Source organism: Rhamphochromis longiceps, linkage group LG3 (assembly GCF_057381845.1).
Source record: "Rhamphochromis longiceps isolate RC_006_pf linkage group LG3, R_longiceps_female_GT1.1, whole genome shotgun sequence".
NCBI classification, from domain to species: domain Eukaryota; kingdom Metazoa; phylum Chordata; class Actinopteri; order Cichliformes; family Cichlidae; genus Rhamphochromis; species Rhamphochromis longiceps.
Genome location: NC_140559.1, coordinates 34099951 through 34126222, shown reverse-complemented (window position 1 = coordinate 34126222; position 26272 = coordinate 34099951). Strand labels below are relative to the sequence as shown.

General features: G+C 38.2%; 2 protein-coding genes across 3 annotated transcripts; both read right to left on the bottom strand.

Moving 5' to 3' along the window:
* Window positions 1–9614: 9614 nt before the first annotated feature.
* LOC146674225 (myelin-oligodendrocyte glycoprotein-like) lies at window positions 9615–13569 on the bottom strand. 2 transcript variants are annotated; one of them, XM_085395178.1, is made up of 5 exons: window positions 13450–13569; window positions 11806–12156; window positions 11574–11654; window positions 11094–11209; window positions 9615–11000 (listed from the first exon to the last, which is right to left on the bottom strand). In XM_085395178.1, the coding sequence occupies exons 1-5, from the start codon at window positions 13535–13537 to the stop codon at window positions 10980–10982; spliced, it is 657 nt and encodes a 218-aa protein (XP_085251304.1). In that variant the 5' UTR covers window positions 13538–13569; the 3' UTR covers window positions 9615–10979. The 2 variants fall into 2 exon arrangements, 1 of the variants encoding a protein (XP_085251304.1); XR_014909208.1 differs by having other exon boundaries at window positions 9620–9721; window positions 10442–11209.
* Window positions 13570–17452: 3883 nt separating this feature from the next.
* LOC146674224 (Fc receptor-like protein 5) lies at window positions 17453–25838 on the bottom strand. Its single transcript, XM_085395159.1, has 6 exons — window positions 25808–25838; window positions 24521–24781; window positions 22996–23238; window positions 22677–22805; window positions 20383–20454; window positions 17453–17955 (listed from the first exon to the last, which is right to left on the bottom strand). The coding sequence occupies exons 1-6, from the start codon at window positions 25836–25838 to the stop codon at window positions 17900–17902; spliced, it is 792 nt and encodes a 263-aa protein (XP_085251285.1). The 3' UTR covers window positions 17453–17899.
* Window positions 25839–26272: the final 434 nt, after the last annotated feature.

The following is a 26272-nucleotide window of genomic DNA, read 5'->3' as shown; positions in this document are numbered from 1 at the left end:
ACTGCTATCAGGAAAGCTCACCAGCGGCTTTATTTCCTGAGGAGGCTGAGGAAGTTTGGCATGAACGCCAACATCACCTCAAATTTCTACAGGTGTGCAATTGAGAGCTTGCTGACGAGCTGCATCACAGTTTGGTACGGAAGCTGCTCTGCTGGCAGCCGTAAATCACTACAGAGGGCGGTGAAGGCAGCAGAGCACATCACTGGCACGAGGCTTCCTGCCATTCAGGACATTTATCTCCAGCGATGCCTCCGTAAAGCACACAGCATCATCAAGGACCACAACCACCCAGCACATCAGCTGTTCTCCTTGTTACCATCTGGCAGACGTTACAGGAGCCTGTCTGCTCGGACTACAAGACTTAAAAACAGTTTTTACCACCAAGCCGTACAACACCTCAACCACAACACTTAAACACACACAACACAGCACTCAGAAGCTACCCTGCAGCTTCACAAGTACTTTGTTTAATCTGCACTGGTCACTTCACTTTATTGTCATTGATATTTAGATTTAAAAGTGCAATACTGTAATTTTCTGCTGCTCATTCCTGTGCAATATCCCATCTGCCCTCCCGTCATATTTCTTTTCAAGATTTTCTTATTTAATCACTAGTGTACATATATTTATATTTATAGATACATATATATTTAGTCATCTTTTCTCTTTTACCATGTCTCTCTAATAATTTGCTCTTTACTATTTTTCTATTTTTTTATTATTTTATTTTCTTATATTTTCTTATATTTTCTCCTACTGTACCATTCTGCTGAGTGACTGCTGCTCGTCAAACACATTTCATTGCATTGTTGACCCTGTGCTAACTTGCATATGACAAATAAAACTGAAAACTGAATCTGGGGATGTTGTTCATGCACGTAGAGATGTGCGCATCTCTGCTTAGACTGCTGTCCCTATGACCTACATAATAGATATACAGGAATATTTGAAAAAACTTTTTTATGACTCATACCCCAAAATTCACCTATTTTTTTTTTTTTAAATAAGTCAATTTAACAGAGAACAGGCATGTTTCACAGTTGGCTGGTAGATTAAAAACCAGAAACTTGTCACTGAAAGGTAAAAAGTTTCTGGTTTTTGAGTGAAGCTACACCCCCACGCTGCCCACTGCAACCCTCATTCCTAGCAACAGCCAGATTGCATCACTTTGAAAGGCGTAGTGCTCTGTGGTAGAGCCCACGATTACCCATGCAGAGTGATATGAGTCAGCAATAACTGCTCACATTATCAAATTAGCTTTATCTGCAGATCCTAAAATCATCTCTGCCTGTTTGAACATCTTCACAAGAAGACAAATCATCTTCTACAGTCAGGTCCTGGGCATACTTGTTTTAATCGTAACAGTGTCAAGTGTGTAAATGAGGACATTACTGGATGCCACGTAATATTCCAGGATATGTCATTGTTTCCATGCTGAACCAACCCCAGAGAAGAGACACAACTGAAACCCAAAAACATCAGGTCTTTATAAAAATTAAAGTGGCTGCCTGCAATAACCATTGTTACGTGCTTTGCATTGGGACCCTCTTCTTTCTCCTCTCCTCTGTTCTGTTTTTGTAAAGGAGCTGCAGTGTTTAGTAGCAGAAAGAAGTGTGAGAGTAATGACTCATGAAAGAGGGGGAGCTGAACACGAAATTTTGCAGCCTAGAGCCACCCACGCTGATTAGTCACCAAATACTACCCCACCACCTCTACCATTACAAATAAAGGAATACATAAATGTGTGTGTCTGTGTGTATATGCATTGTAGTTTACCTTCAACAGGTACGAGGGCAATAACAAACTAAAAAGCCAGCAATTAAATTTGAGAAATACTCTAACTCCACAATATTCATGTCAATATGAAAAGCAAACATTAAAAAAAATGTGCTTTCAAGGAACTCAGCCTGCCCACCTGAGGCTTGTAGTTATTTGACAAAGGGTAAAACCTGTTGTGTAACTTGATGGTGGCTCTCTCACTTTGTTGACCTACTTCTACTTCAGGCTCTGCACTCTCACATAAAACAGGGGAAGGTGACATAGATGTTAAATTGGCAGTGAGATTTGTGAAACAAAGAGCTAAATTTTCACCTTCATCATTATCATGGCTGAAACTGAAATATAAATGTTTAAGAAAAAGTGGATGAACGTTACCACACAGAGGAAACTTGACAGTGCTGTTGAAATAACATGGATTTATTTTTTAATGTGTTCTTCCACACATGTGACAGGTGAGCTGTTAGATTGTAGTATTTCATTAATGACAAAATCACAGTTTTGATCATGTTCTGGAGAGTTTGTGGAAGTGAGTTTTTACATTTTGTTTTATCAAGTTATTTATTTATTTGTTTGGTCATTTAAATTCAGAATAAGTCTGGCAATTAAAAACAAAAAGAAAAAAGTCCTCATAGGTGCTGAACTTCCCAGTGCAGTTAAAAACTTGTAAGTTTATTAAGGCAAGGCAAGGCAAGGCAAGTTTATTTGTATAGCACAATTCAACAACAAGGTGATTCAAAGTGCTTTACAGAGACATTAGAAACAAGAACAAATAAAAAGCATGATTTAAAATTGATTAAAACAAGCAAATAAACTAACTAACTAATTAACAAACAAACAAACAAACAAACAAACAACAGTATATAAAATCAAAACAGATAAAATCAGAACAGTAGATAAAATCAGTAGTTAAATGTAAGTTTTGAAATTTAAGCTTAAAGTGTGGATTTGGTGCTTTATTCAAATGCAGCTGAGAACAGGTGAGTCTTCAACCTGGATTTAAATAAACTGAGTGTTTCAGCTGATCTGAGGCTTTCTGGGAGTTTGTTCCAGATATAAGGAGCATAAAAGCTGAATGCAGCTTCTCCGTGTCTGGTTCTGACTCTGGGAACTGATAAAAGACCGGATCCAGATGACCTGAGGGATCTGGATGGTTCATACTGGGTCAGGAGGTCATTGATGTATTTTGGTCCTAAACCATTCAGAGCTTTATAGGCCAGCATCAGAACTTTAAAGTCTATCCTCTGACGGACAGGCAGCCAGTGTAAGGACCTCAGAGCTGGACTGATGTGGTCCACTTTTTTGGTCTTAGTGAGGACTCGAGCAGCAGAGTTCTGAATGAGCTGTAGTTGTCTGACTGATTTTTTAGGTAGACCTGTAAAGATGCTGTTACAGTAATCAAGCCTACTAAAGATGAATGCATGGACTAGTTTTTCCAGGTCCTGTTGAGACATCAGATCTTTTATCCTTGATATATTCTTGAGGTGATAGTAAGCTGACTTTGTTATTGTCTTAATGTGTTTTTCTAAGTTTAGGTCTGCATCCATCACTACACCCAAATTTCTCGCCTGGTTTGTGGTTTTTAGATGTATAGATTGAAGTTCTCTGGTGACCTGTAATCGTTTTTCTTTGGCGCCAAAGACTATTACCTCAGTTTTGTTTTTGTTTAGCTGGAGAAAATTGTGGCACAACCAGTCATTGATTTCCTCAATGCATTTACCAAGAGCCTGTACAGGGCCTCGGTCTCCTGGTGACATTGTGATATATATTTGTGTGTCATCTGCATAGCTGTGATAGTTTATTTTGTTGTTGTTTATAATCTGTGCCAGTGGGAGCATGTAGATGTTAAACAGAAGGGGTCCCAAGATGGAACCTTGGGGAACTCCACATGTGATACTTGTCTGCTCAGATGTGAAGTTACCTATTGATACAAAGTATTTCCTGTTTTCTACGTATGTTTTGAACCAGTTTAGTACAGTTCCTGAAAGACCTGTCCAGTTCTCCAGTCGTTTGAGTAATATGTTGTGGTCAACTGTATCAAATGCTGCACTGAGATCCAGTAAAACTAGGACTGACATTTTTCCACTGTCTGTATTCAGACATTCAGTCATTAAACACTTTGGTCAGAGCGGTTTCAGTGCTGTGGTTCTGTCTAAAACCTGACTGGAAGGCATCGTAGCAATTATTCTGTTTTAAGAAGTAACTGAGCTGTTGAGAAACTGCTTTTTCAATGATCTTACTTAAAAACGGGAGATTTGAGATCGGCCTGTAGTTGTTCATTTGTGTCTTGTCAAGATTGTCCTTTTTCAGTATAGGTTTGATTACAGCAGTTTTTAGTGATTCTGGAAACACACCTGATAATAAAGAAAAGTTGACGATCTGTAACAGGTCTGACTCTAAAGTCTTTGAGACCTTTTTGAAAAAACTTGTTGGCAGGACATCTAAACAGCAGGAGGAGGAGTTCAGTTGACCTAAGATGTCCTCCAGGTCTTTGCTGTTAATAGGTTGAAACTATTTCATGGTGTTTAAACAGTTTTTCGGTGGACACAGTACATATCCTGGATCTGCTGTTGATGTACCAATTGCTTGTCTAATCTTTTGGATTTTTTCAGTGAAGAATTTGGCAAAGTCATTGCAGGCCATGGTCGAATGAAGTTCAGCTGCCACTGACACAGGAGGGTTTGTTAGCCTGTCAACTGTAGAAAATAAGACCCGAGCATTATGGCTGTTTTTAGTGATGATGTCAGAGAAGTAGGACCTCCTTGCATTCCTCAGTTGTAAATTATAATTGTGAAGTTTCTCTTTATAAATGTCATAATGAACCTGGAGGTTTGTTTTTCTCCATCTGCGCTCAGCTTTCCTACACTCTCTTTTTTCATTTTTCACCAGTGTGGAGTTTCTCCATGGAGACTTTTTCCTTCCAGAGATAACCTTCACCTTAATTGGAGCAATAGTGTCCATTACATTTAACATGTTAGCATTGAAGCTATTGACGAGCTCATTGACTGACCCTCTGGGCAGGTCAGGTGTTAATGGGAAGACCTGGTTAAAAATTGCACTACTGTGTTCAGTTATACACCGTTTTGTGATCACTGTTGTTGATATATTTGTGTGGGCTGAGATTTTACTTTCAAAGAAAACACAGTAATGATCAGACAGGCCCACATCAGACACAGTAACCTTTGAAATGCTCAGGCCTTTGGAGATCAGTAGGTCAAGAGTGTGTCCTCTATTATGTGTGGCCTCTGTTACATGCTGAGTAAGCCCAAAGTTGCCCAGAGTGTTACTCAGGTCTTTAGTCCCTTTGTCCTGAGGGTTGTCCACATGAATGTTAAAATCCCCAGCAATAATTACACAGTCAAAATCAACACAGATCACAGACAGCAGTTCACTGAGGTCATTAAAAAAGTCTGTGCAGTATTTGGGAGGCCTGTAAACATTAAGAAACACAACTTTGGATGGGGCCTTCAGCTGTAAAGCCACATATTCAAAAGACTGAAAACTTCCAGGAGATAGCTGCTTACATTGAAATGATTCATTAAATAAGACAGCAACCCCTCCTCCTCTCCTGCTCGCCCTGACCTCACTGATAAAACTGTAGTTAGGAGGGGTCGTCTCGATGAGAACAGCTCCACTGTTACTTTGGTCCAACCAAGTTTCAGTTAAAAACATAAAATCAAGGCTGTGCTCAGTGATTAAATCATTAATTAAAAATGTTTTCCCAGCTAGAGATCTAATGTTTAATAAAGCCAACTTAAGTGTTTTAGAGGTATTACTTGTCCCCTCGTGTTTGGGAGCAGTCTGTGGCACACAAGGTATGTTTACTATGTTTAAAGATCTTTTAGAGTGCAGCTCTCTGTGTTTTGACCAGGCCACATGTCTCCTGTCACCTAAAAGTACAGAAATTTTAAAACCTTCTAGTAAACAGGGTCCCAGCTTCTCCTGGGAAAAGTCATCACTGCCATAATCCTCACAGCCCGGACCCTTCACACATCACGCATCAGACTGCGGAGACAGGGCATGAAGAGGAACTAAGGGGGGCGAGGCTGGGCAATGTGACTTCGATTGCTCTGTTGAGGGTGGGGCTCGATGGCGAACCTTTGGCCGCTCTGGTGGGGGGTTTATGGGGGACAAAAAGGGATTGGGACGGGGGGTAGATCTGAGCCCAGCATTGACCCGCTCCATCATCTCCTCAGTGAATTTCAGGTGTGGGGAGGAGGGAGAAAGGGAGGGGGAGGAGGGTGATGGCCTGTCAGGGGTTTGGGGGACTGGGGAAGGTCGTGGTCCCTTGTCCTGGTCGTTGGTGTTGTTGAGAGAGTTGGAGGCAAATAGGGACCCCTCTTCTTGCCTTAGATGTCTCTCCTTTCTGAGGCTCTTCCCGGGTGGGGGCAAATGGAGCTCCTCCTCAAGGTTTCTGCTGGGCTTTGTCTGTTCTTGGAGTACTGTTTGTTCCTCTTTATGAGATAACTCCTCGTTTATCTCAGCCTTGGCACCAAGCACGGATGGATGACGTATGGAATAAAACAAGTTGGAGGTGAACAGTTTCACCCCTGACTTGTTAAAATTAAATCCATTTGCTTTGAACAGATGCCTGCGTTCCCAAAAAATATTAAAGTTGTCGATAAAGTGCACTGAGTGGTCAGCACATGCTGATATAAGCCATTTATTCAGTGTAAACAACCTGCTGAATCTCTCGTCTCCTCCTCTGACCTCCCTGTGGCCTTTCACTTTTCAACAGATTTTCAGACCTTATTTCGCTGCTTTTAGATGGATGGTTGTCCGATATAGATCCAGGGTCCTTTGATAGTGGAGCAAATCTGTTCTGCAGTTTCACATTCAGTTGTTTTGGAGGTTTGTTGTTAACCTTCCTATTCACGGTTGTCCAGTCCTGTTTCCTCCCGTATACAGGGAGGATTGTTCTTAATCTTAAAAGAAGATTAAGAACAAAGTTTACAATGTGCAGCATCAATCCATTTTCTTGTCAACATAACCATGAAAAAAAGATGTGGTCACTTCAGAGATGTAAATGACAATGACATAACTACTGGTTCTTTGAAAAGAGCAATCAGTCAAAGAGTCACCAGATCTCCTGATTCTTGCTGTATTTTATATGTTTTGTGGTGATCCTACTTTATTTTGTGTTTTGTGTATCTTAATGATCTATTTTGACACACATTGAAAACAATCTTGACTCAGACATTATTGTGCTTTGTGTTAATTCTAAACAGATAAACATCGCATCAAAATCACACAGGCCATCATCAGTTTTCCTGATGATGCTTTCAAAAGTCCTTTTTTCAGTAACTTTAGCATCTTCAATATGAGAAAGAGACAGGAAACTGAGTCACTGATGAACACGAGTCATCAGCCTCTTGTCCCTCTGTGTCCTCTGTGCCAATGGAGAGATGCCAAACTGTGTTTCATTATTCTAATAACAGTGACAATAAAGATCTAATCTAATCTAACTTCCAGCTCTAAAGTGGAAATACATCCACTACACTCAGTTAATAAAAATTCATTTTTTTCCTGTTCCTCCTTTTGATTTACTGAAAACTAATCACAACGGGAAAAAAATCAAAATGTCAACAAAAACCTGACGTCTTCAGTTGAATCAAGTAGGTCAGCAGCTATGACTCTCTTCTTTCCTTCTGACACAAAGTGAAAACTGAATCACAGAGAAGCAGCAGGTTCACCTATCCAGTCAGAGGCATTGTTAAGTGATCAGAAATGTTGGGTTCTTTACCTACACAAGTACATTTTATAAGACAGATTTCTAAAGAATTTTAGAACAGCACCTCGCAGAAACTTCACACTGAGAGCTGACAGCACAGGCAACTACACCCCCATGTTTCCTATTGCAAAACCACATTCATGTCAATACATCTACAGATTACAGTCCATTCAGAGGTGTAATGCTCTGTGGTTAAGTCCAGGCTCATGCGATGAGTGATATCAGTCAATTATAACTGCTCACATGATCAAACGCTAGTTTCACATGTACAGCTCTTGAAATCATTTCTGCGTTTTTCACCATCTTCATCATCCACAACATCATCTTCACATCATCTGCTCTCTGCTTGGGTTGTCTTTCTCCCTCTTCCCATTCTTTCCCTGTCATATAGTTCTTCTCCAGCTCTCTCTGTTCCTCACTTATTCTCTTTTAGAGTAGTAGTTTGTTTCACAATAAAAGCTTCCTCTAAAAGAGCATGTAATAGAAAAAAAATGATAAATTTTGTGTAAATATAGAATATAATTACAGTTTGATCCATAAACAGAAGAAATATGAAAAAGTCAGGTTTCTTCAGCAGATAATGTGACAGTTGTTGACTTTTTGGATTATTTGCAGTGTTTTCAGTGTTTGATAAACTTTTGCACTTTGTGCTGCCCAAAAGTGTCATATTATTACTCATTATGGTGTAAACCAGGAATCACCGACAGCTTTTGAGATGGATTTTTTTTAAATAAATTCATTCATTGTCAGTTCTTGCTTGAGGTAAGATGCTTTGATTAATCAATCAACAGCAGGACAAAATAACATGAAGACACTTCCAAAAAACAGCTGATGGGAGCAGAAAGGCTCCTAAATAAACTTGAGATCTGTGTGTAACTGCTGGATATCTGAACAGATGGATTTGTAGTCACTGTGCCACCTACGCAAATGCTCATATTATTGTTTTTATTTTATTTTTATTCATTTGTTGTCTTTGGTTCTGGTTGTTATTTCCTCAAGAAGACGCAAGACTAAACCATTAAAGAGAAATACTGCAACTGAGCTTTTCACTATCCATGTCAACATGAGAGCCACAATTCACAACAAGCTGCTTTCAAGGAACTCTGAGGTTTGTGTTCAACAAAGGATAATACCCCCTAAGTGATATATGTTTTTACGGTGGTTACCAACTCTCAAGTTACGCGGGATCGTACATGTAACAGGTCGGCTGTTAGTTAGATTTATGTGGTAGAACTGTTTGTAAAAAAACAAATTAATTCTTTATCACTTATCTCACCTTTCAATTTTATGTGTAACATTTAAATTACTGTAGTTATTATGGCAACTTGTGAGAGGTAATAATGGTTCTTTTTTGGTATTTTGGTGTATATACCAAAAAAAAACTGAGTAAAAAAGTTGTTGTTAGAAGACATTTTAAGAGAAACCGTAGCCTGTCACACACTCACATCCCAGAGAGACCGAAGAAGACTACCACAACCAGAAACCAGGGTCAGGCTTGTGTTTTTGTGTTAGTTTCTAGAGGTAGCTCAGGTTTCAGAGCTTTGGATGGTGAACATCAGCTGTTGATTCAAATAAGCTGGTGGTGAAACTTCAACTTCTGAACTTTGAATAGCAAGTTTAAAAAGCAGGTTCTCCACTTGCACTGGCTCCACTTGTGAGGCTGTGTGGATAGGGAAAACCCACATTTGTCTCACACAAGCCCTGAGTGGCTGTGCCTACACAGGGCCAACAGCACTGTGTAGGCATGGAGATTACTACTTGAGGTCAGTGTTGTAGGTTGAATTCTACAGCTAAATGCTGATGGCAAGCGTATGACTGGAAACAGGTTTATACAAGCCTGATTCAATTCTAAGAAATTGGCAGAGGTTGGAGGAGAAGTGAATAAACCAGTTAAATAATTTTGGAATTCCCCATCTGTGCCGTCACTAAACCTGCTGCTAAAGAAGGCGCATCGTTGTTCAGTGCATCAAGGTTTTGTTACATTAAAATTAACTGCAGTTAATTTTTTTTAAATTGCAACACAAATTGATTTCTGAGCCATAAGAATAAAGAGAGGAAACGTTAAAGTTCATACTTTATAAATCAGAAACAGCAATGTTTGAAAGACCTGTATTTTTAAATGAAATTTAAAAAAAAATGCAACCTCTTAAAAACAGCATTACCATAAATCAGCTATGATGACACTGGTTATTATTTTAGTCAAAGACAGCTGCCCTGTGTTGAGAAATCAGTTTTACCCTGGTTCTTTTCATTCCTCGAGCGTCCAGAGATGGCACCGGACTCAGTAGTTATTTTCATAAAACCATTATTCATCTTTATTCATCTTCATTTACTCATCTTCATTTAAACATGCACTTCTAGAAGGGAAGACGAGGCCGGTGTCCCTCTGCAAAAATCTTCACCCCTTTGTCTGTGAAACACAGTTTTATAGGGGCGACCCTATCATAAAACCCCCTACGGTGTGCCCCAAACTCTGTCTGTGTCTATGTGCACGAGCACATGAATGCCTACATGTGCGCGTTCCCATGTGTCTATGTGAGTGCTCGTGTGTGCCTGTGTGCGCATACCTGTGTGTATGTGTGTACACATGAGTGAGTGTGCGTGTGGATGTGTGTGCGTGACTGTTAAAACACTGTGGGTGTAGGTGACTCCCTAGAGGTCATAAAACCCCTCTCCCTTCCAGACCACAGTTATCCAGTTACAAATGTTGAGATCCCCACCCAAAAACATCCTCTGGGGAATTTCCACTCAGCATTAACTCTTCTCTGTTTTACTTTCACAGCTCAAGTGGAGGAGGGGTCTCCTACAATCTACTCCTAAATTCACGACACAATCAGCCTTTATTATATTGAGGGCAGTATCAGTGTCTCTACAACAGTTCTACATTCTATGATAACACATTTCTAAACTCTAAATCAGCTAAATATTCTACACCTGCTCAAAGCACTTTAGTTATGACTGTAAAGTGACTGAAGGGCATTTTAAAGCTCACTAGATTAAAAAAAACATCTAACACTAAAAATATACTAAAATGTTTAAATCTAAAAATAGCTTTAAAACTAAAAATAGAAAACTTTACTTGATACCACTACAGCAAAACAAAACACAGAAAAGAACGTCGTCCTAAATGCTTCTCTGTGTCCTTGTACAGGTTTCCTCACATGAAAGTAACTTGGACAGAAGATTTGCTCAAACAGTCACGAAATGCTCTACAGCAGACCACTTCACGCTTTTGAAGTTTGATCCCAGAAGTCAACTTTGGCATCAATGATGGTTGTTGTTGTTTCTGTATGTTAACTGTCTTGTTTAAACCAGAGGTTCAGCGTGACTCCAAACAAATTACAGGACATTGTGAAATGCTCCTGCTGCAGATCCGCCGTATCCACATGAGGCTGGAAACGTTGTTAAAAAATTAAGTGAAGTGGGTGATGCTTTCACCTCTGTTAATGTTTCCAATTTGTCCAAGAGTCACCTATGAAGCGGCACTCGCAAGCTGGAGTAAGAAAGAACAGACACACAGTTTTCCTTCATTTCCATCCTTCAGCCATGAGGCAAATGCATAAAATCAAAGATTCAAGTCTTTTACATCTGTTTTTTGACACTTTGACTCAGCGAACCAACATCCTGCGACTGCGACACAGAGCACAATAAAAAAAACGCTGACCCCAAATGGGATCAGTCGGCTCCGACGGGACAAACCACCTGCCAGGAAAAAACAAACGGAGATGAGATCTACTGTAAGACACAACATGAATGTCACATGTATTACCAACTACCAAGCACATAAGTTACATAACAATGAGTTTGAATTACTGAGATATCACTGCTGATGGTCAGGACTGGTAGCTGTATTGCTTCACAGAAAGACAAGAGATCAGAGCTGCTTAAGGAAAGTACACTTCACTTCCTGTATGTGCTTCAAATTAAGAGGTGCACATGTTAAGGACAACAAAGAGAGGGTGCCATTAGTGAGAGAAAACCACACCATAAAGATGATTTTGATCCAGCTGTAAACCGGTTATTTTAAGGCTTTTTAACTGTCTTGATTTGTTCCTCATGTTCTCACCTTTACTGTGAAACTCTTCTGCCAGATCAGGAGTTTGGAGAGTTTCAGGATGCAGTGGTGTCTCTGTTGTCACAGTTTTAGCTGAATTTAAGTTTGGCAGAACAGAAGATTTTAAATTATTTACAATATATTCAAATATTCTTTAATGAGCAAAAACAAGTTGTTGGTAAAATAACCCAAGTACGCAGTAAGTTTAAAACCAAACAACAAAAATCTTTTCAGTCTGACTCACCAACAATCAGATGAACAATTGAAGACTTTGTTTGACTCTTTAACTTTGGGATGAAACATCTGTATCTTCCTTCATCTTCTTGTGTCACATTAGTGATTCTTAGTGAGATGTTTCCTTCTCTCAGGCCGTCTGTGAACAACGCCGTCCTCCCGACGTACGATGGGATCTTCATGTCAGTCATCTCCCTGTTGTGCCTGTATAGATGTACATATTCCATATTACGATCAGGCCTCGACCACTCCACCGTCAGTCCCACCACGTTAAACTTTGGCTCTGCGTGACACGGCAGGATGACATCATCACCTGGAGCAGCTACGATAGGCTGAGGAGATCCAACCACATGTAACTGACCTGAGGAGGAGAAAAATAAAGAAAATAAAGAAATACATCCTGCTGAAAACCAAGTTAAGTATTACAATTCAAAAAAATGTCTTTAATGATGTTAAAACTTTCCAGTGCGAAAATAACAACTTTCCATGAAATTATATCCAACTTTTTAGTATAAAATGTGACTAAGAGCAAACTTTACTTTGTACCACTTGATTCAGGAAAAGAAAAATCTTTAAACTGACACAGAAACTAGAAACTTCTATAGTGAAATGCTCAAACCTGACTAATAGATTCAGCTCAGTTATTTATGATTTAAACATCTGTTGCACTTTTTGTTTATGATTCCTCTTTGTGGAAATCTGAAATGAGAAATATCAGAAGATTTGATTTTAGCCGTTATTTCCGAGCACAATATATATAGGCCTGTATACGAAAAGAAATAGCTAAACTCTGACAGCATAATAATAAAAAAAATTGAGCTTCCTTTCTAAACCCGTAGCATAACTTTACACAGAAGAGTAAGGCACAATTTTTGGTGCAGTATTTTTAGACTAATTTACACTTGAATACAGCGTCTGCTTTTATTTACAGTGTGAAACATCTGCAACATCAGCCAGTATAACAGACTGCTGCTACATCATCACTGAGTTTGCCACTGTTTTTAAATACTCCCATTAAATTATATAGCGGCAACTCTCGGTCCTTCTTTGCCGCTTCTGCAGAACGTAAAGTTTCTGACTTGTGCTCTTGTTAAGTCGCTTGGATGTCTTCCAGTAGCAAAAAACGAGGCGAAGGAAAAAAGGGGCAAAACATTTATTTTCCATACAAATCGAAAGGTACAAAACAAATGCCTCTGGTGGGAGCTCCGTTTGTATTCCCTTTATGTTACAACAAAAAATAACATTAAAAAAAACATCAAAAAACTGTTGCTCCACGTCCTGCTTGCTTACCTAACCTTTTACCCACGCCCGGGCCAAATACACACCCCTTTTACGACATCTATCAACACTTTACAACAACAGACTAACAAAGCAGGATTAATTTATGGAGCACAGCATATTACATTATAACATAAAATGATCAAGATTATAATAGAAACTTAAAGATCATGACAAATACTTAAATATGGCATGATGTAACTGAGTAAAATATTGGCCTGGACTTGGCTCCAACAAATTATATTTGTAACTAAAGCAAGTTTAATAATTTGCATCATTGACAGGCGCTCAAGGTGCATCGGAAACACTAGAAAAATACGACTAACATGAATTAAAGCTTAAACAAAACTGGACTCATATGGCAGAGCAATCTTACCTTCAACAGGTGAGAGAGCGAAAAGCAGCATAAAGGTGAGCTTTAAAGCTGAGAGAGACACACTGCACCTAAACTCTGCTACATCCATCTACAGTGAGTGTGAGACAGACGCTGACTGACAGCAGCTGATAAATACCAGTCTGTCTACTCTCTCTCCCTCCGCCCACTTCGCAACAATTTTAAAGCGCATCATTCATCATTTTCCCCCTGTAATGAAGGTTAAATATGTATTTTTTCTATTCCAATCCATTCTTCTTTTGCAGCATTTAAATAACCTTGATCAGATTTGATGGTTTTGTTACAGACTGTGAAAAAGTGTTTTGCTTTTCTTTCACAAATATGGGAATTAAATTGTGTTAAAATGTACAAAACAGTGATGTCATGTTTTGTGACGAGGACCCAGGCACAGAGAGACTTGGCAAATTTAAGAATCTTATGATTTAATAAAGAAATTTGCAGACTTGCACAGAGATGGTAAAATTATGATGACTGATAACAGAGATGAGGACAACAGACGATGAGGACAGGGAGGAACAGGGGTTTAAATACACCAAGGAGACAGGCAAAGAGAACTCGAGACAACTGGAGACATTTAAGGATGCAGGGACTGACAGAGACAGGGAAGAAGTCTCATTGTGACGAGTAAAGTTTATCTTGCCTGGCTGGGCATGCAGCTCTCTGGGTGCTCACTTTTTAAAAAAAGTGATCTTTGCAAACATTTCTGGCACAACTTCACCTGTTTCCAAGATACATGGATGAAAAAATCACAATGCAGGAACTCCAGCAACACTTAAAGGGAAAAGGAACAACTTCACTGTCCACTTTTAAAACACGTCTTAAAACCCATTTTTACTCTTTGGCTTATGACACAGTCTGACCCTGATTTTATTGTTTTAATCTAATGTGCTGATTTTATTGTTTTAAATGTGTTTTTTTTTTGTTTATATATATATATATATATATATTTTACTTATCTTATTATTTTACATATTATTTTTTTAACATGCTCAATGTATCATGTTTGGCACGTCAAGTGTACAGCACTTTGTGTTCAGCTGGTGGCTGATCTGAAAGCGCTATATAAATAAACATATTAAGGAAGTTTCACTTGTACACGTGAAAGCAGAAACTGTAATGAGAAATTGCAAGGGACTGGCTCAGTCGGGTAATTCTGGAGTACATTTTCCAGTTTTCTACTTTCCGAGCTTCATTCATAGCAGTAGAACAGGTTACTCAATACACCGCTGAAAAACAGAAACTGAGCACTCTCTCATTCACTTCTTCAACTGCCAAGCTGGAAGCGTTTGTTTGTTATTCATGAGTTATATAAAAAATTAATTTAAAAAAATCACAAGCAAAAAAATGACAAAAAGAATAAACAATAAATAGTTTAAGAACAAAAGTCTATGATTTTACAGCAGTGCATGCAAAACAAGCGGGTCTTCAGCTGCAGCAGGACTCGGCTCAGTTTACATTTACAGTTTTTATACATGAAGACGAAACAAAAATAGATCCCAGCACAGACTCTGATGCCTCCGCTCAGCTGGCTGCTGGTTTGATTGTTGAATAGAAAGTTGCTTCAGAATCTGTTTCTGCTAAAGACACAAAGATGCAAACTGTTAAACTACTAACAACATGCAGACATTAAAGTTCAACTACACTTCATCACATGCTATACATTTTTAAAACATCTACTTGCAGTGACACCAGGCAGTGTGGGCTTTCTTTGTTTCACGCTTCATTTTTCAGTGACTCTCACACAGTATGAAGGGGGTGTCCCCGCCCCCTTAAAATATAACTGCCTCTACATTCAGCGCTGAAGTGTTGCAGTGAATCAGTACTCACTTGTAGTAATGGGCAATTCTTTATAATGAATACTTTTACTGTAAGCACTGCATACATTTTGATGCTAAAACATTTTTAACATTATTATTAAGGAAGATCTTTGTGTACCAATAATAGGAAATACAGTAAGTCTTTACATTTAAAAGAATCTCTGTGATGGTACAGGACACAGCAGTCATTTATAAGCCACTTTTCTCTGTTTCTGTCACTAAGACACATCATGGCCTGGTAGAGGAACCAAATGCAAGGCGCTGAGGGAGGCTGAGCAATGACCAGAAAGTAAAGTTAGTACTCCATGTGAAAAATCCCTAAAATGCATTTAAAGGAGAGAGGACAGAGTTCAGCCTGTCTTATATGGAAAATGGACGCAATGATGCAGTGAAACGTGCAAACATAGAATCACAGTATATTAGGCAATGAAAGCTTGTACAGGTCTTACAAAGTTGAAGGTTGTGTTATTCCTCAACACAGCCTGAACTCTGCAGCGTTCTTGTTTCTTTACGTCATCTTCAGGAATAGTTCTCCGGGCTTCTTGAAGGACATTCAAAGCTCTTCTTTAGATGTTGTCTACCTTTATATGATCCCGTACTTCAACAATGTTGAGGCCTGGGCTCAGGGAGGCGAGTCCATGACTGACAGTGTTTCTTTGTGTGTTTTTCTAACACTCCGTTTCTAATGCATTGGCAATTTTTGGGATCATTGCCATGCTGAAAAATGAAGTTGCTGCCTTTGAGATGCTTTTCAGATGTAGTGGATCAAAACCTGATGGTATTTTTTCTGTATTCATAATTTCAGCAGTTTTGACAAGATCTCCAAAACACTGGCTGAAGTGAAATGAAAAACCATGAGGAAGCTTTACAGGTGGCTGTAGACACTCACTGTACCTCTCTCACGACCTCCACTGTACATACTGATGACAGTTTGAACCAAATATCTTAATTTGGGATTCACTCCATCACTTCCTGTTTTCCTACCTTAAGAATGGGTTCTTGATGGCAGCCCTACCACTTAACACCAATTCTGATGAGGCATCAGTAAATGTGCAGAGATTTCCAAGATTTTCGGCTAATGGTTCTTTGGGAAGCATCGTGTTGGTGCAAAAATGCTGTGCTGTGTTTCTCAAACTGTGTTATCTTTGGCATTTTTGTAGAATCTGATGACAAAATGGGAATATTTATGTGCAACAAAGATGCAATTAAAAATGTGTTCTTTGCTAATCCTTTGTTATGTGTTGACACATCAGTGGGTTAGGTTCCTTATACTTCAGTAATTAATAGTTGAGTTAAGTAGCTTAACAAATAAAAAACACATTCCCCTAAAAAATTAAAATAAATTAAAAAAAATTAAAAAGAGTGAAAAAGCAGCCAGTGTCCAAAAGAAATATTTGAAAGACGTTCAGAAAGCCTGGAGAACTACTGCTCAAGACCGCTTTGAGAAAGATTACAGGGAAGTCTGACCTCTTGGAAACCAAATATAAAAAAATTAGGCAAATTTAAGAATCTTATGATTTAATAAAGAAATTTGCAGACTTGCACAGAGATGGTAAAATTATGATGACTGATAACAGAGATGAGGACAACAGACGATGAGGACAGGGAGGAACAGGGGTTTAAATACACCAAGGAGACAGGCAAAGAGAACTCGAGACAACTGGAGACATTTAAGGATGCAGGGACTGACAGAGACAGGGAAGAAGTCTCATTGTGACGAGTAAAGTTTATCTTGCCTGGCTGGGCATGCAGCTCTCTGGGTGCTCACTTTTTAAAAAAAGTGATCTTTGCAAACATTTCTGGCACAACTTCACCTGTTTCCAAGATACATGGATGAAAAAATCACAATGCAGGAACTCCAGCAACACTTAAAGGGAAAAGGAACAACTTCACTGTCCACTTTTAAAACACGTCTTAAAACCCATTTTTACTCTTTGGCTTATGACACAGTCTGACCCTGATTTTATTGTTTTAATCTAATGTGCTGATTTTATTGTTTTAAATGTGTTTTTTTTTTGTTTATATATATATATATATATATTTTACTTATCTTATTATTTTACATATTATTTTTTTAACATGCTCAATGTATCATGTTTGGCACGTCAAGTGTACAGCACTTTGTGTTCAGCTGGTGGCTGATCTGAAAGCGCTATATAAATAAACATATTAAGGAAGTTTCACTTGTACACGTGAAAGCAGAAACTGTAATGAGAAATTGCAAGGGACTGGCTCAGTCGGGTAATTCTGGAGTACATTTTCCAGTTTTCTACTTTCCGAGCTTCATTCATAGCAGTAGAACAGGTTACTCAATACACCGCTGAAAAACAGAAACTGAGCACTCTCTCATTCACTTCTTCAACTGCCAAGCTGGAAGCGTTTGTTTGTTATTCATGAGTTATATAAAAAATTAATTTAAAAAAATCACAAGCAAAAAAATGACAAAAAGAATAAACAATAAATAGTTTAAGAACAAAAGTCTATGATTTTACAGCAGTGCATGCAAAACAAGCGGGTCTTCAGCTGCAGCAGGACTCGGCTCAGTTTACATTTACAGTTTTTATACATGAAGACGAAACAAAAATAGATCCCAGCACAGACTCTGATGCCTCCGCTCAGCTGGCTGCTGGTTTGATTGTTGAATAGAAAGTTGCTTCAGAATCTGTTTCTGCTAAAGACACAAAGATGCAAACTGTTAAACTACTAACAACATGCAGACATTAAAGTTCAACTACACTTCATCACATGCTATACATTTTTAAAACATCTACTTGCAGTGACACCAGGCAGTGTGGGCTTTCTTTGTTTCACGCTTCATTTTTCAGTGACTCTCACACAGTATGAAGGGGGTGTCCCCGCCCCCTTAAAATATAACTGCCTCTACATTCAGCGCTGAAGTGTTGCAGTGAATCAGTACTCACTTGTAGTAATGGGCAATTCTTTATAATGAATACTTTTACTGTAAGCACTGCATACATTTTGATGCTAAAACATTTTTAACATTATTATTAAGGAAGATCTTTGTGTACCAATAATAGGAAATGCAGTAAGTCTTTACATTTAAAAGAATCTCTGTGATGGTACAGGACACAGCAGTCATTTATAAGCCACTTTTCTCTGTTTCTGTCACTAAGACACGTCATGGCCTGGTAGAGGAACCAAATGCAAGGCGCTGAGGGAGGCTGAGCAATGACCAGAAAGTAAAGTTAGTACTCCATGTGAAAAATCCCTAAAATGCATTTAAAGGAGAGAGGACAGAGTTCAGCCTGTCTTATATGGAAAATGGACGCAATGATGCAGTGAAACGTGCAAACATAGAATCACAGTATATTAGGCAATGAAAGCTTGTACAGGTCTTACAAAGTTGAAGGTTGTGTTATTCCTCAACACAGCCTGAACTCTGCAGCGTTCTTGTTTCTTTACGTCATCTTCAGGAATAGTTCTCCGGGCTTCTTGAAGGACATTCAAAGCTCTTCTTTAGATGTTGTCTACCTTTATATGATCCCGTACTTCAACAATGTTGAGGCCTGGGCTCAGGGAGGCGAGTCCATGACTGACAGTGTTTCTTTGTGTGTTTTTCTAACACTCCGTTTCTAATGCATTGGCAATTTTTGGGATCATTGCCATGCTGAAAAATGAAGTTGCTGCCTTTGAGATGCTTTTCAGATGTAGTGGATCAAAACCTGATGGTATTTTTTCTGTATTCATAATTTCAGCAGTTTTGACAAGATCTCCAAAACACTGGCTGAAGTGAAATGAAAAACCATGAGGAAGCTTTACAGGTGGCTGTAGACACTCACTGTACCTCTCTCACGACTTCCACTGTACATACTGATGACAGTTTGAACCAAATATTTTAATTTGGGATTCACTCCATCACTTCCTGTTTTCCTACCTTAAGAATGGGTTCTTGATGGCAGCCCTACCACTTAACACCAATTCTGATGAGGCATCAGTAAATGTGCAGAGATTTCCAAGATTTTCGGCTAATGGTTCTTTGGGAAGCATCGTGTTGGTGCAAAAATGCTGTGTTTCTCAAACTGTGTTATCTTTGGCATTTTTGTAGAATCTGATGACAAAATGGGAATATTTATGTGCAACAAAGATGCAATTAAAAATGTGTTCTTTGCTAATCCTTTGTTATGTGTTGACACATCAGTGGGTTAGGTTCCTTATACTTCAGTAATTAATAGTTGAGTCAAGTAGCTTAACAAATAAAAAACACATTCCCCTAAAAAATTAAAATAAATAAAAAAAATTAAAAAGAGTGAAAAAGCAGCCAGTGTCCAAAAGAAATATTTGAAAGACGTTCAGAAAGCCTGGAGAACTACTGCTCAAGACCGCTTTGAGAAAGATTACAGGGAAGTCTGACCCCTTGGAAACCAAATATAAAAAAATTAGGTTAGTTCAGGACTTTTGCACAGCACTGTATACTATCTTGCCACACTGTGTCATATTGTGACTTTAAATCGGGGCCCTAAATGTCAAATATGAGTAGTCTCTCCTCATGGTAGGGGGGACTAAGATGCGAGGAGAGGAGCATAGGAGAATAATGAGCAATGCCCATAGACCAGGCAGAAGTAAACCCGGAGAAACTAAACATAGTAACATTTAAATAGAAACCAAAAGTCATTAAACGCAACAACAGATTTTGATGATATTTTTATTACTCATGGGTGCTCTCTGTCTGGTTTTTATCCCCCCGACCACAAGTGAAACCACATTTTTAGAACTCTCTGAACCCCCTGTGAGCCACCCACCTGTATTTGTTTCTTTCTATGTTTAGTTATCGTTTGTATCTTATTATGTGCTGATACTCCACTGACTCTATAAATCATTAACAAAATGAAACTTGTTCGTGTGCTTCCTTGATAACGACTGATACTCTTGTGTCATTAAACAATGAGGTCGTAGTTTCATGCAGACGTTTACACTTGACTCAAAGATCAAAGAAGTTTCACTCATGACCAGATAACATAGCACAAATAAAGTCTTTATAACTTTCCACAAAAGGGAAAAACTGAGGTAATATAAATAACATACATATGCCTCAGGCTCTTGTGTACGTGTGGGAAAAGAGCTCTGCATGTGTTTTTACCTTTGTCACTCTTTGGCTGCACTTCCGGTACGATGGTGACATCAGTGTAGGAAACATCAGGGTCAGTTTCACCTGCAGCACAACACTTCTCACTGTTAAACATCTGCTTGGAAATATGATTCTCGACCATAAAACAACCATGTAAAAAGTTAAACATATGTAGCTCTCTGCTACATGTAATCGATCTCATCTCTTCTCTCTCTGAATTTAAAAGTCTTCTTAAAACATATTTATTCGCTGAAGCCTTTGGCATTGATTAGAGGGGTTGACTCAATTTGTTTTGACATGTTTCAATTTATTTTTGTTTTTTAGTTATTTATTTTATCTTATCTCATTTTAATTTTCTTTACTTATGCTTTTAGCATGTACAGCACTTTGTGAACTCTGGTTTTATGTTAAAGTGCTTTATAAATAAAGGTGGTATGGTATATAGTTTGTTCGGTTAAATCAATAAATATAGATCAGCTTAGTAAAGAGAGAACATCACAGAAAACCATTTGTAACGTAAATCCTGCTGTTGATTCATCAAAATTAGATTCTTAAAGCTGTAGCGCTCTTCCAGGTTTTTGTCTTCAGTGACCTGCTTTTACATGACACTCTCTGTTTTACCAGGAAACATCTGCTGCTTTTTTATGCTGTCTCCCAACAATGAGCTCTCAGCGATGCATAAACTCCTGCAGATACTGACGAGGAAGTTCAGTTAAGGCTTGCAGTGTGAGCAGGAAGCTGGACTACCCGAAAGAAACCCACACAGGGAGAACATGTGCAGTCTTTACATAAACCTGTAAAAGTGTGGGGGAGGGTTTGATAGTTTCATAGTTTAATACTACAAGTATTATTTTTGGTCTTACAGTTATGTCTAAACACACCAGAACCAACAACGACCCAATTACTTTCTGATTGTGTTTTTTCACACAGGCCCTCTGTTTTGACCCAAATCAAACAAATACAACATAAACGGTTTCTGTGCAGCGAGTTTCAACACTTTCATCATACAAATAGTGACTAATCAGAGATCAGATCTGCAGTGAGCTCATGAAACACAAAGACATACCAAGGAGATCGAACAGCTGATAACACAGAAGAATATGTAAGACACGATGCACTCATACTTTTTTACGTTAGTCGCACCACTGTGTTTTAAGTATATCAGCTCATGTATGTACTGGCCTGTGTTAAAACCATGTCTGGTGCCAACAATTGACCCAAAATCTTCAATCAGAAAGGGGAAGATATGAACAAAGCGAAAGTACATGGCTTTTGCAAAATAACCACAACGAAATGCAGCAAAACACATTTTTGATGTGGAAAATAATAACTAAGAATCATATCAACACTCAGCAAAATCAAAAATAGTCCAATGACTAGCCCAGTTTCATTACAGCCCTTCTAATAAAGTGTTCGTTAAGTGTATATAAACAGTACACATGAGAAATATTAAATCATCATTTTAAATTGATTTAATCACATTTTTAAAATGTGCATTTATATTTATATTGTGAGCAAAAGATGTCTTCTTTTTTTTAAGTTCAAAAATAAATTTGGGAGGATCTAAAACCTGAAAGATTGTTCTTTTATCTATTGAAAGGCAAAGTTAATTGGTCGGCTAGAAATGAATAGAAACTATGCGGGAAATGACGCTCTCAGTCACCTTTGTTTAGACTGTATCATCATTTTTAAGATGTTTTATTGGTTGTTAAGCTTAAGAGTGTAAAAGCTAGCACCAAGATTTAAAAAAGGCATCAAAGACACTGTTTACATCCGATCACTTTTTAAGTTTCAATATTCTCATTTTACTAAATAAAGAGCCACAAAGGTTCAGTTTGCAGAGATGCGCTGATACTTGCATGCGATGACTACGCACATATAATTTTCTTCTGGAAATTTGCATAATCTGACTCTTTGAAACTGCAGGGTGTTATCTGATGTGACACAACCCTCCCAGAAATGCCATCCAGGGGAAAATAATCGACTAAATCAAATACGCGGTTCTGCTGCTGTGACAGCTGAAAGAACAACAGATAAACTTACTCTTTATCGCCACGCTGAAAAACGAACAGTTAATCTCTTTGAAACTTATAATATAATCTTAATATGTACATAGTTTCATAAAGTAAAGTACCTTAATTTATTGGAAACTTAGGGCACTCTAACCAGCAGTGCACTTTTGGATTTTAGCGGCGGGATTCTGTATGAGAAATTGAACGATATAAACTGTGTGTTTACAGTAACTAAAGAATATGACTGTAAGTGCAAAGCTGTGGCTAACAGATATACTTCAAAAACAGACTGACCTTTGTGGTTCCTCCAGAGGCAGAACAGCAGCACCAGCACAACCAACACCACAGCCAGCGAGAGGCAGACACCCACCACAGGAAGCACAACATACATAGGAGGGGAGTGAAAAGATTTGGGCCGCCCAGCTTAAACACAATAGAAAACAGAAACCACAGTTTGTTCTTGATGCAAACGCAACAACAAGCTTGGGCTATCGCGTTGGTAGACTGTGATCTCTGTGCTACGCTCAAATAGAAGCACCAACAAATGTGGAAACAGAAGTTATATCTACTGTGTGAAAAAGTTTGTTTCCTTTTTACTTTTCAGTCTTCTCACCTGTGACAGACAGCCAGCTGTCCGGTGATTCTCCGCTACCAGAGATGGTACACTTGTAGAAACCTTCATCAGACTTTGAAACTTTGAGGATGGTCATGATTCCTGTAGAGCTGTTCCTGATGAGGTGGCCATCTTTATAAAATTCAGCTGGGATAAAAGAAGTCGGTTTATCCATGCAGCGCAGAGTTGCAGCATCGCCCTCCTGCAGAGGATGGACCGGACTCTCCAGGATCACAGAGCCTCCTGAACAACAGCATGACAGAAATGATCAATTAGTTAGTTTTAAGGTGACTCAAAGCTTAGGTTAAAAAAAAAAACTGAAATCAAACATAGTCAATCCAAACTATCCTTCTTCCTTAAACCAAGACATAGTCCAGATCAGATAAGCTCAAAATGAAAAAAACTTCCTCCTCAACATCTGTCATGTTTGAATGAATTCAGCTATTTCAGCCATTCAGATGCCATTTTAAGTTACTACTGCATTTAACAGCTTTTCATTTCATTACACATAGCGATAAATTTCACTAATGTATCCTTTTTGCTTACCGAGCTAGATTTTTAGTTCTAAATATTAATTTGCATTTTTATCCAAACATTTTAACTGGCAGGGCATACTTTTAGGTCAATAATTTATAACTTTTTGTTCATAATTTTAGCTAGCTCCAGCATTTCATCAATAATTATTGATTATGCGAAGCTATGATATTAAATAAAAGCTTTAACTGTTAGCCATGCTTGGAATAAGCTTTGTCCATGCACTAATATCTAAATGACCCTTATTGCAGTACTTTAATTCAAAACCCATTAGAGTCTGCCATTAGATTTTCTGCTAATTTCTTTAGCTAACTGCAGGTGTTGAGTTATCCTTTACATGTTTCACCCAGTTACTCCAGAACTACACCCTCTGGTTAGCATGCTTGTACCCCATGATACAAGTTTTTGTTTATTTTGAACTAAATGATTTATGCTAAGCTAACAGGGTGCAGGTTCTAGCTTTATATTAGATATTTAAAGAAGTAAAACAATAATACTGCTCTTTTCTGTATTTTAGCAAAAGTCTGTTTTTTGAATCTGCTTGTTTGCTATCAGGAGGCCACAGTCAGTATTAATATGAGACAATGGATAAGAAGTCATTTGGCTGGAAAACATAAATGAGGTTTGTAGCTGTTTCAACAAATCCTCATGTCAGGCTTCTCATGGTGTATATTCTCATGGTGCATATTTATAACATAAAGTGACCCACTATAACGGTTACTGGTTGGATTTCCCTGAAATTTGATGCATTAATTTAAATACCCTCAGTCCACTCGGTGACATTTTCTATTAGGTTCAAATCTGTGTTGATTGGTGCTTAATTCTAATTAGACATTTTTCACTATTTTAATATGCTAAACTTCATAAACCTGCTGAACATCCCACCAGCATGTTGGTGTCATATTTCAATCAAAACTCTGCAAAGAGAACTATCTGTAATCTGGCTTTTAAATCCAAATGACGGCCTCTTCAATTTAGTACTTAAACTCACCGGTCACAGTGATGTTGACAGCTTCACTGCAGGCTCCAGCTCCAGAGTCACACCAGTACAATCCACTGTCTGATGGGTAAGCATCTTGAAGGAAGCAGTTTGATTCATTTTTTGTACCCCAGTGTTTGGAACACTCTTCATTTGTTTTTGTTGACGTGTTTCTCTTTATTGTCCAATTAGAGTTTTTAAGCTCTCCACAGCTCAGTGTAACAGGATCGTACTTGAAGAACTGAGATCTGTTGGGAAAGATACTCAAAGTGGCTGAAAGAAACAGAGAAAGAAACAACAAACAGAAAGGTGAAAAACAATTAAATACTTTTACAATAACAGATATAAGGTTTGAGCTATAAGGTAGTCACCACCACCTAAAACTGAGTCTAGCTGCTCTTGAAGCTGCTGTAGCATCTGTTCTGTGAAAATTCTCTACCAAACACTGATGAGAAGGTGCTTCCCTCCATTGTCGTGGGTGAACAGAAACCAAATGAGTGTAGAGTATTTGCAATTAATAATGCTAAATGGTTTCCACCAGTTGCTGTTTCATGAAACAACAATGCACTGTAAAATCAAAAGAAACAACTGACACCATTTGTCTCCTCTTTGCAGCTCTGTTACGTGACATATGTAATGAAAGCTTCACATATTACCCACAAAACAGATACATCTGCATCTTCTGTTACAAGGTTTCATATGAAACACATGTGGGGTTTTTGAACGATGCTCTTTATGGGTGAATATGTGATCTGTATCAGGATGTCAGAGTGCAAATACGGTTTTATGCCCTAATTAAATGCTCAGCTGCAATTCTTTTTATTTTGTCTGTGTCTATTGTATTATTTACCTCATGAGCACATCAATAATTAATTAGCATTTGCTTAATTTCACTTCATTATCTAAAAACAACTTCATAGGTAAATTAACTCAAATTAATAAAATATGAACAAAAACTTCTGTAGTTAGAAACTACATTAAAATACTGAAGCTGTAAACTGAACACAGATAGCAATAAAATGTAAGAAGTTTAGCAACAATGAGGCAACTTTTTGCTTGTAAGCTGGTTTAACGATTTTAAAGATTATAAAGTAACAATTACCTTGTAATATCAAATAATCACAAAGCTTGCAGTTTATTGTAAAGTATGTTTGAATTCATGTGAATTACAAAAACTTGATTTCTCTTTAATGTTATGAAAAGATCAAAGGCTGAACTATTAATCCATCTGTTCATTAAAGCCAAAAGCTAAAGCCCACACACAGACTCACTGGAGACTTGACACATTCTAGTACTCACCCATAATTGTGCACAGAGCTGTGATCTCCATGCTGCTTGGCTGGTGTTCGACTCTCAGACTGAAGAGTTTCGGAGGGGCTGCATCACACCTCAGTGCTGACTTAGTGAAAAAGACAATTATGCAGGATGTATGTCACAGTTTTATTTTTGAAACCACAAATGCAAAATGTTTACGTTCTTCACCCTGAAGACCTGAAGTATATTAATAATGTATTAGACCTGAATCAAAACAGCCCTGAGATTCATGCAGAAAAACTTAAATCTTGAATAACAATCTTCAAACATTGCATAAAACTTAGAGAAGAAATTTAATTATTTTGATGTCTGGAAGTATGTTACTGTTATATTAAAGTTGTATTTGTTGATTTGTGCAGTTTGCACGTGCAGGTTGCAAAAGAAGTTTCATGACACAAGACTTTGGAAGTGAGTCAGGTTACTGACAGGATTTTGGTAAGAAAAGCAGAT

Excerpts from the sequence above, each read along its gene's own strand:
- LOC146674225 (XM_085395178.1), bottom strand. The coding sequence starts at position 13,537 with ATGGATGTAGCAGAGTTTAGGTGCAGTGTGTCTCTCTCAGCTTTAAAG. Across the intron at positions 11,655-11,805 it reads AATTGTTCATCTGATTGTTG|CTAAAACTGTGACAACAGAG; the intron begins GTGAGTCAGACT and ends ACTTAAATTCAG. Across the intron at positions 11,001-11,093 it reads CAAAGTGTCAAAAAACAGAT|CTTGCGAGTGCCGCTTCATA; the intron begins GTAAAAGACTTG and ends TTCTTACTCCAG.
- LOC146674224 (XM_085395159.1), bottom strand. The coding sequence starts at position 25,838 with ATGGAGATCACAGCTCTGTGCACAATTATGG. Across the intron at positions 22,806-22,995 it reads CAGCTGGCTGTCTGTCACAG|CTGGGCGGCCCAAATCTTTT; the intron begins GTGAGAAGACTG and ends ATTGTGTTTAAG. Across the intron at positions 17,956-20,382 it reads GCAGCCAAAGAGTGACAAAG|CAGAAACAGATTCTGAAGCA; the intron begins GTAAAAACACAT and ends TTGTGTCTTTAG.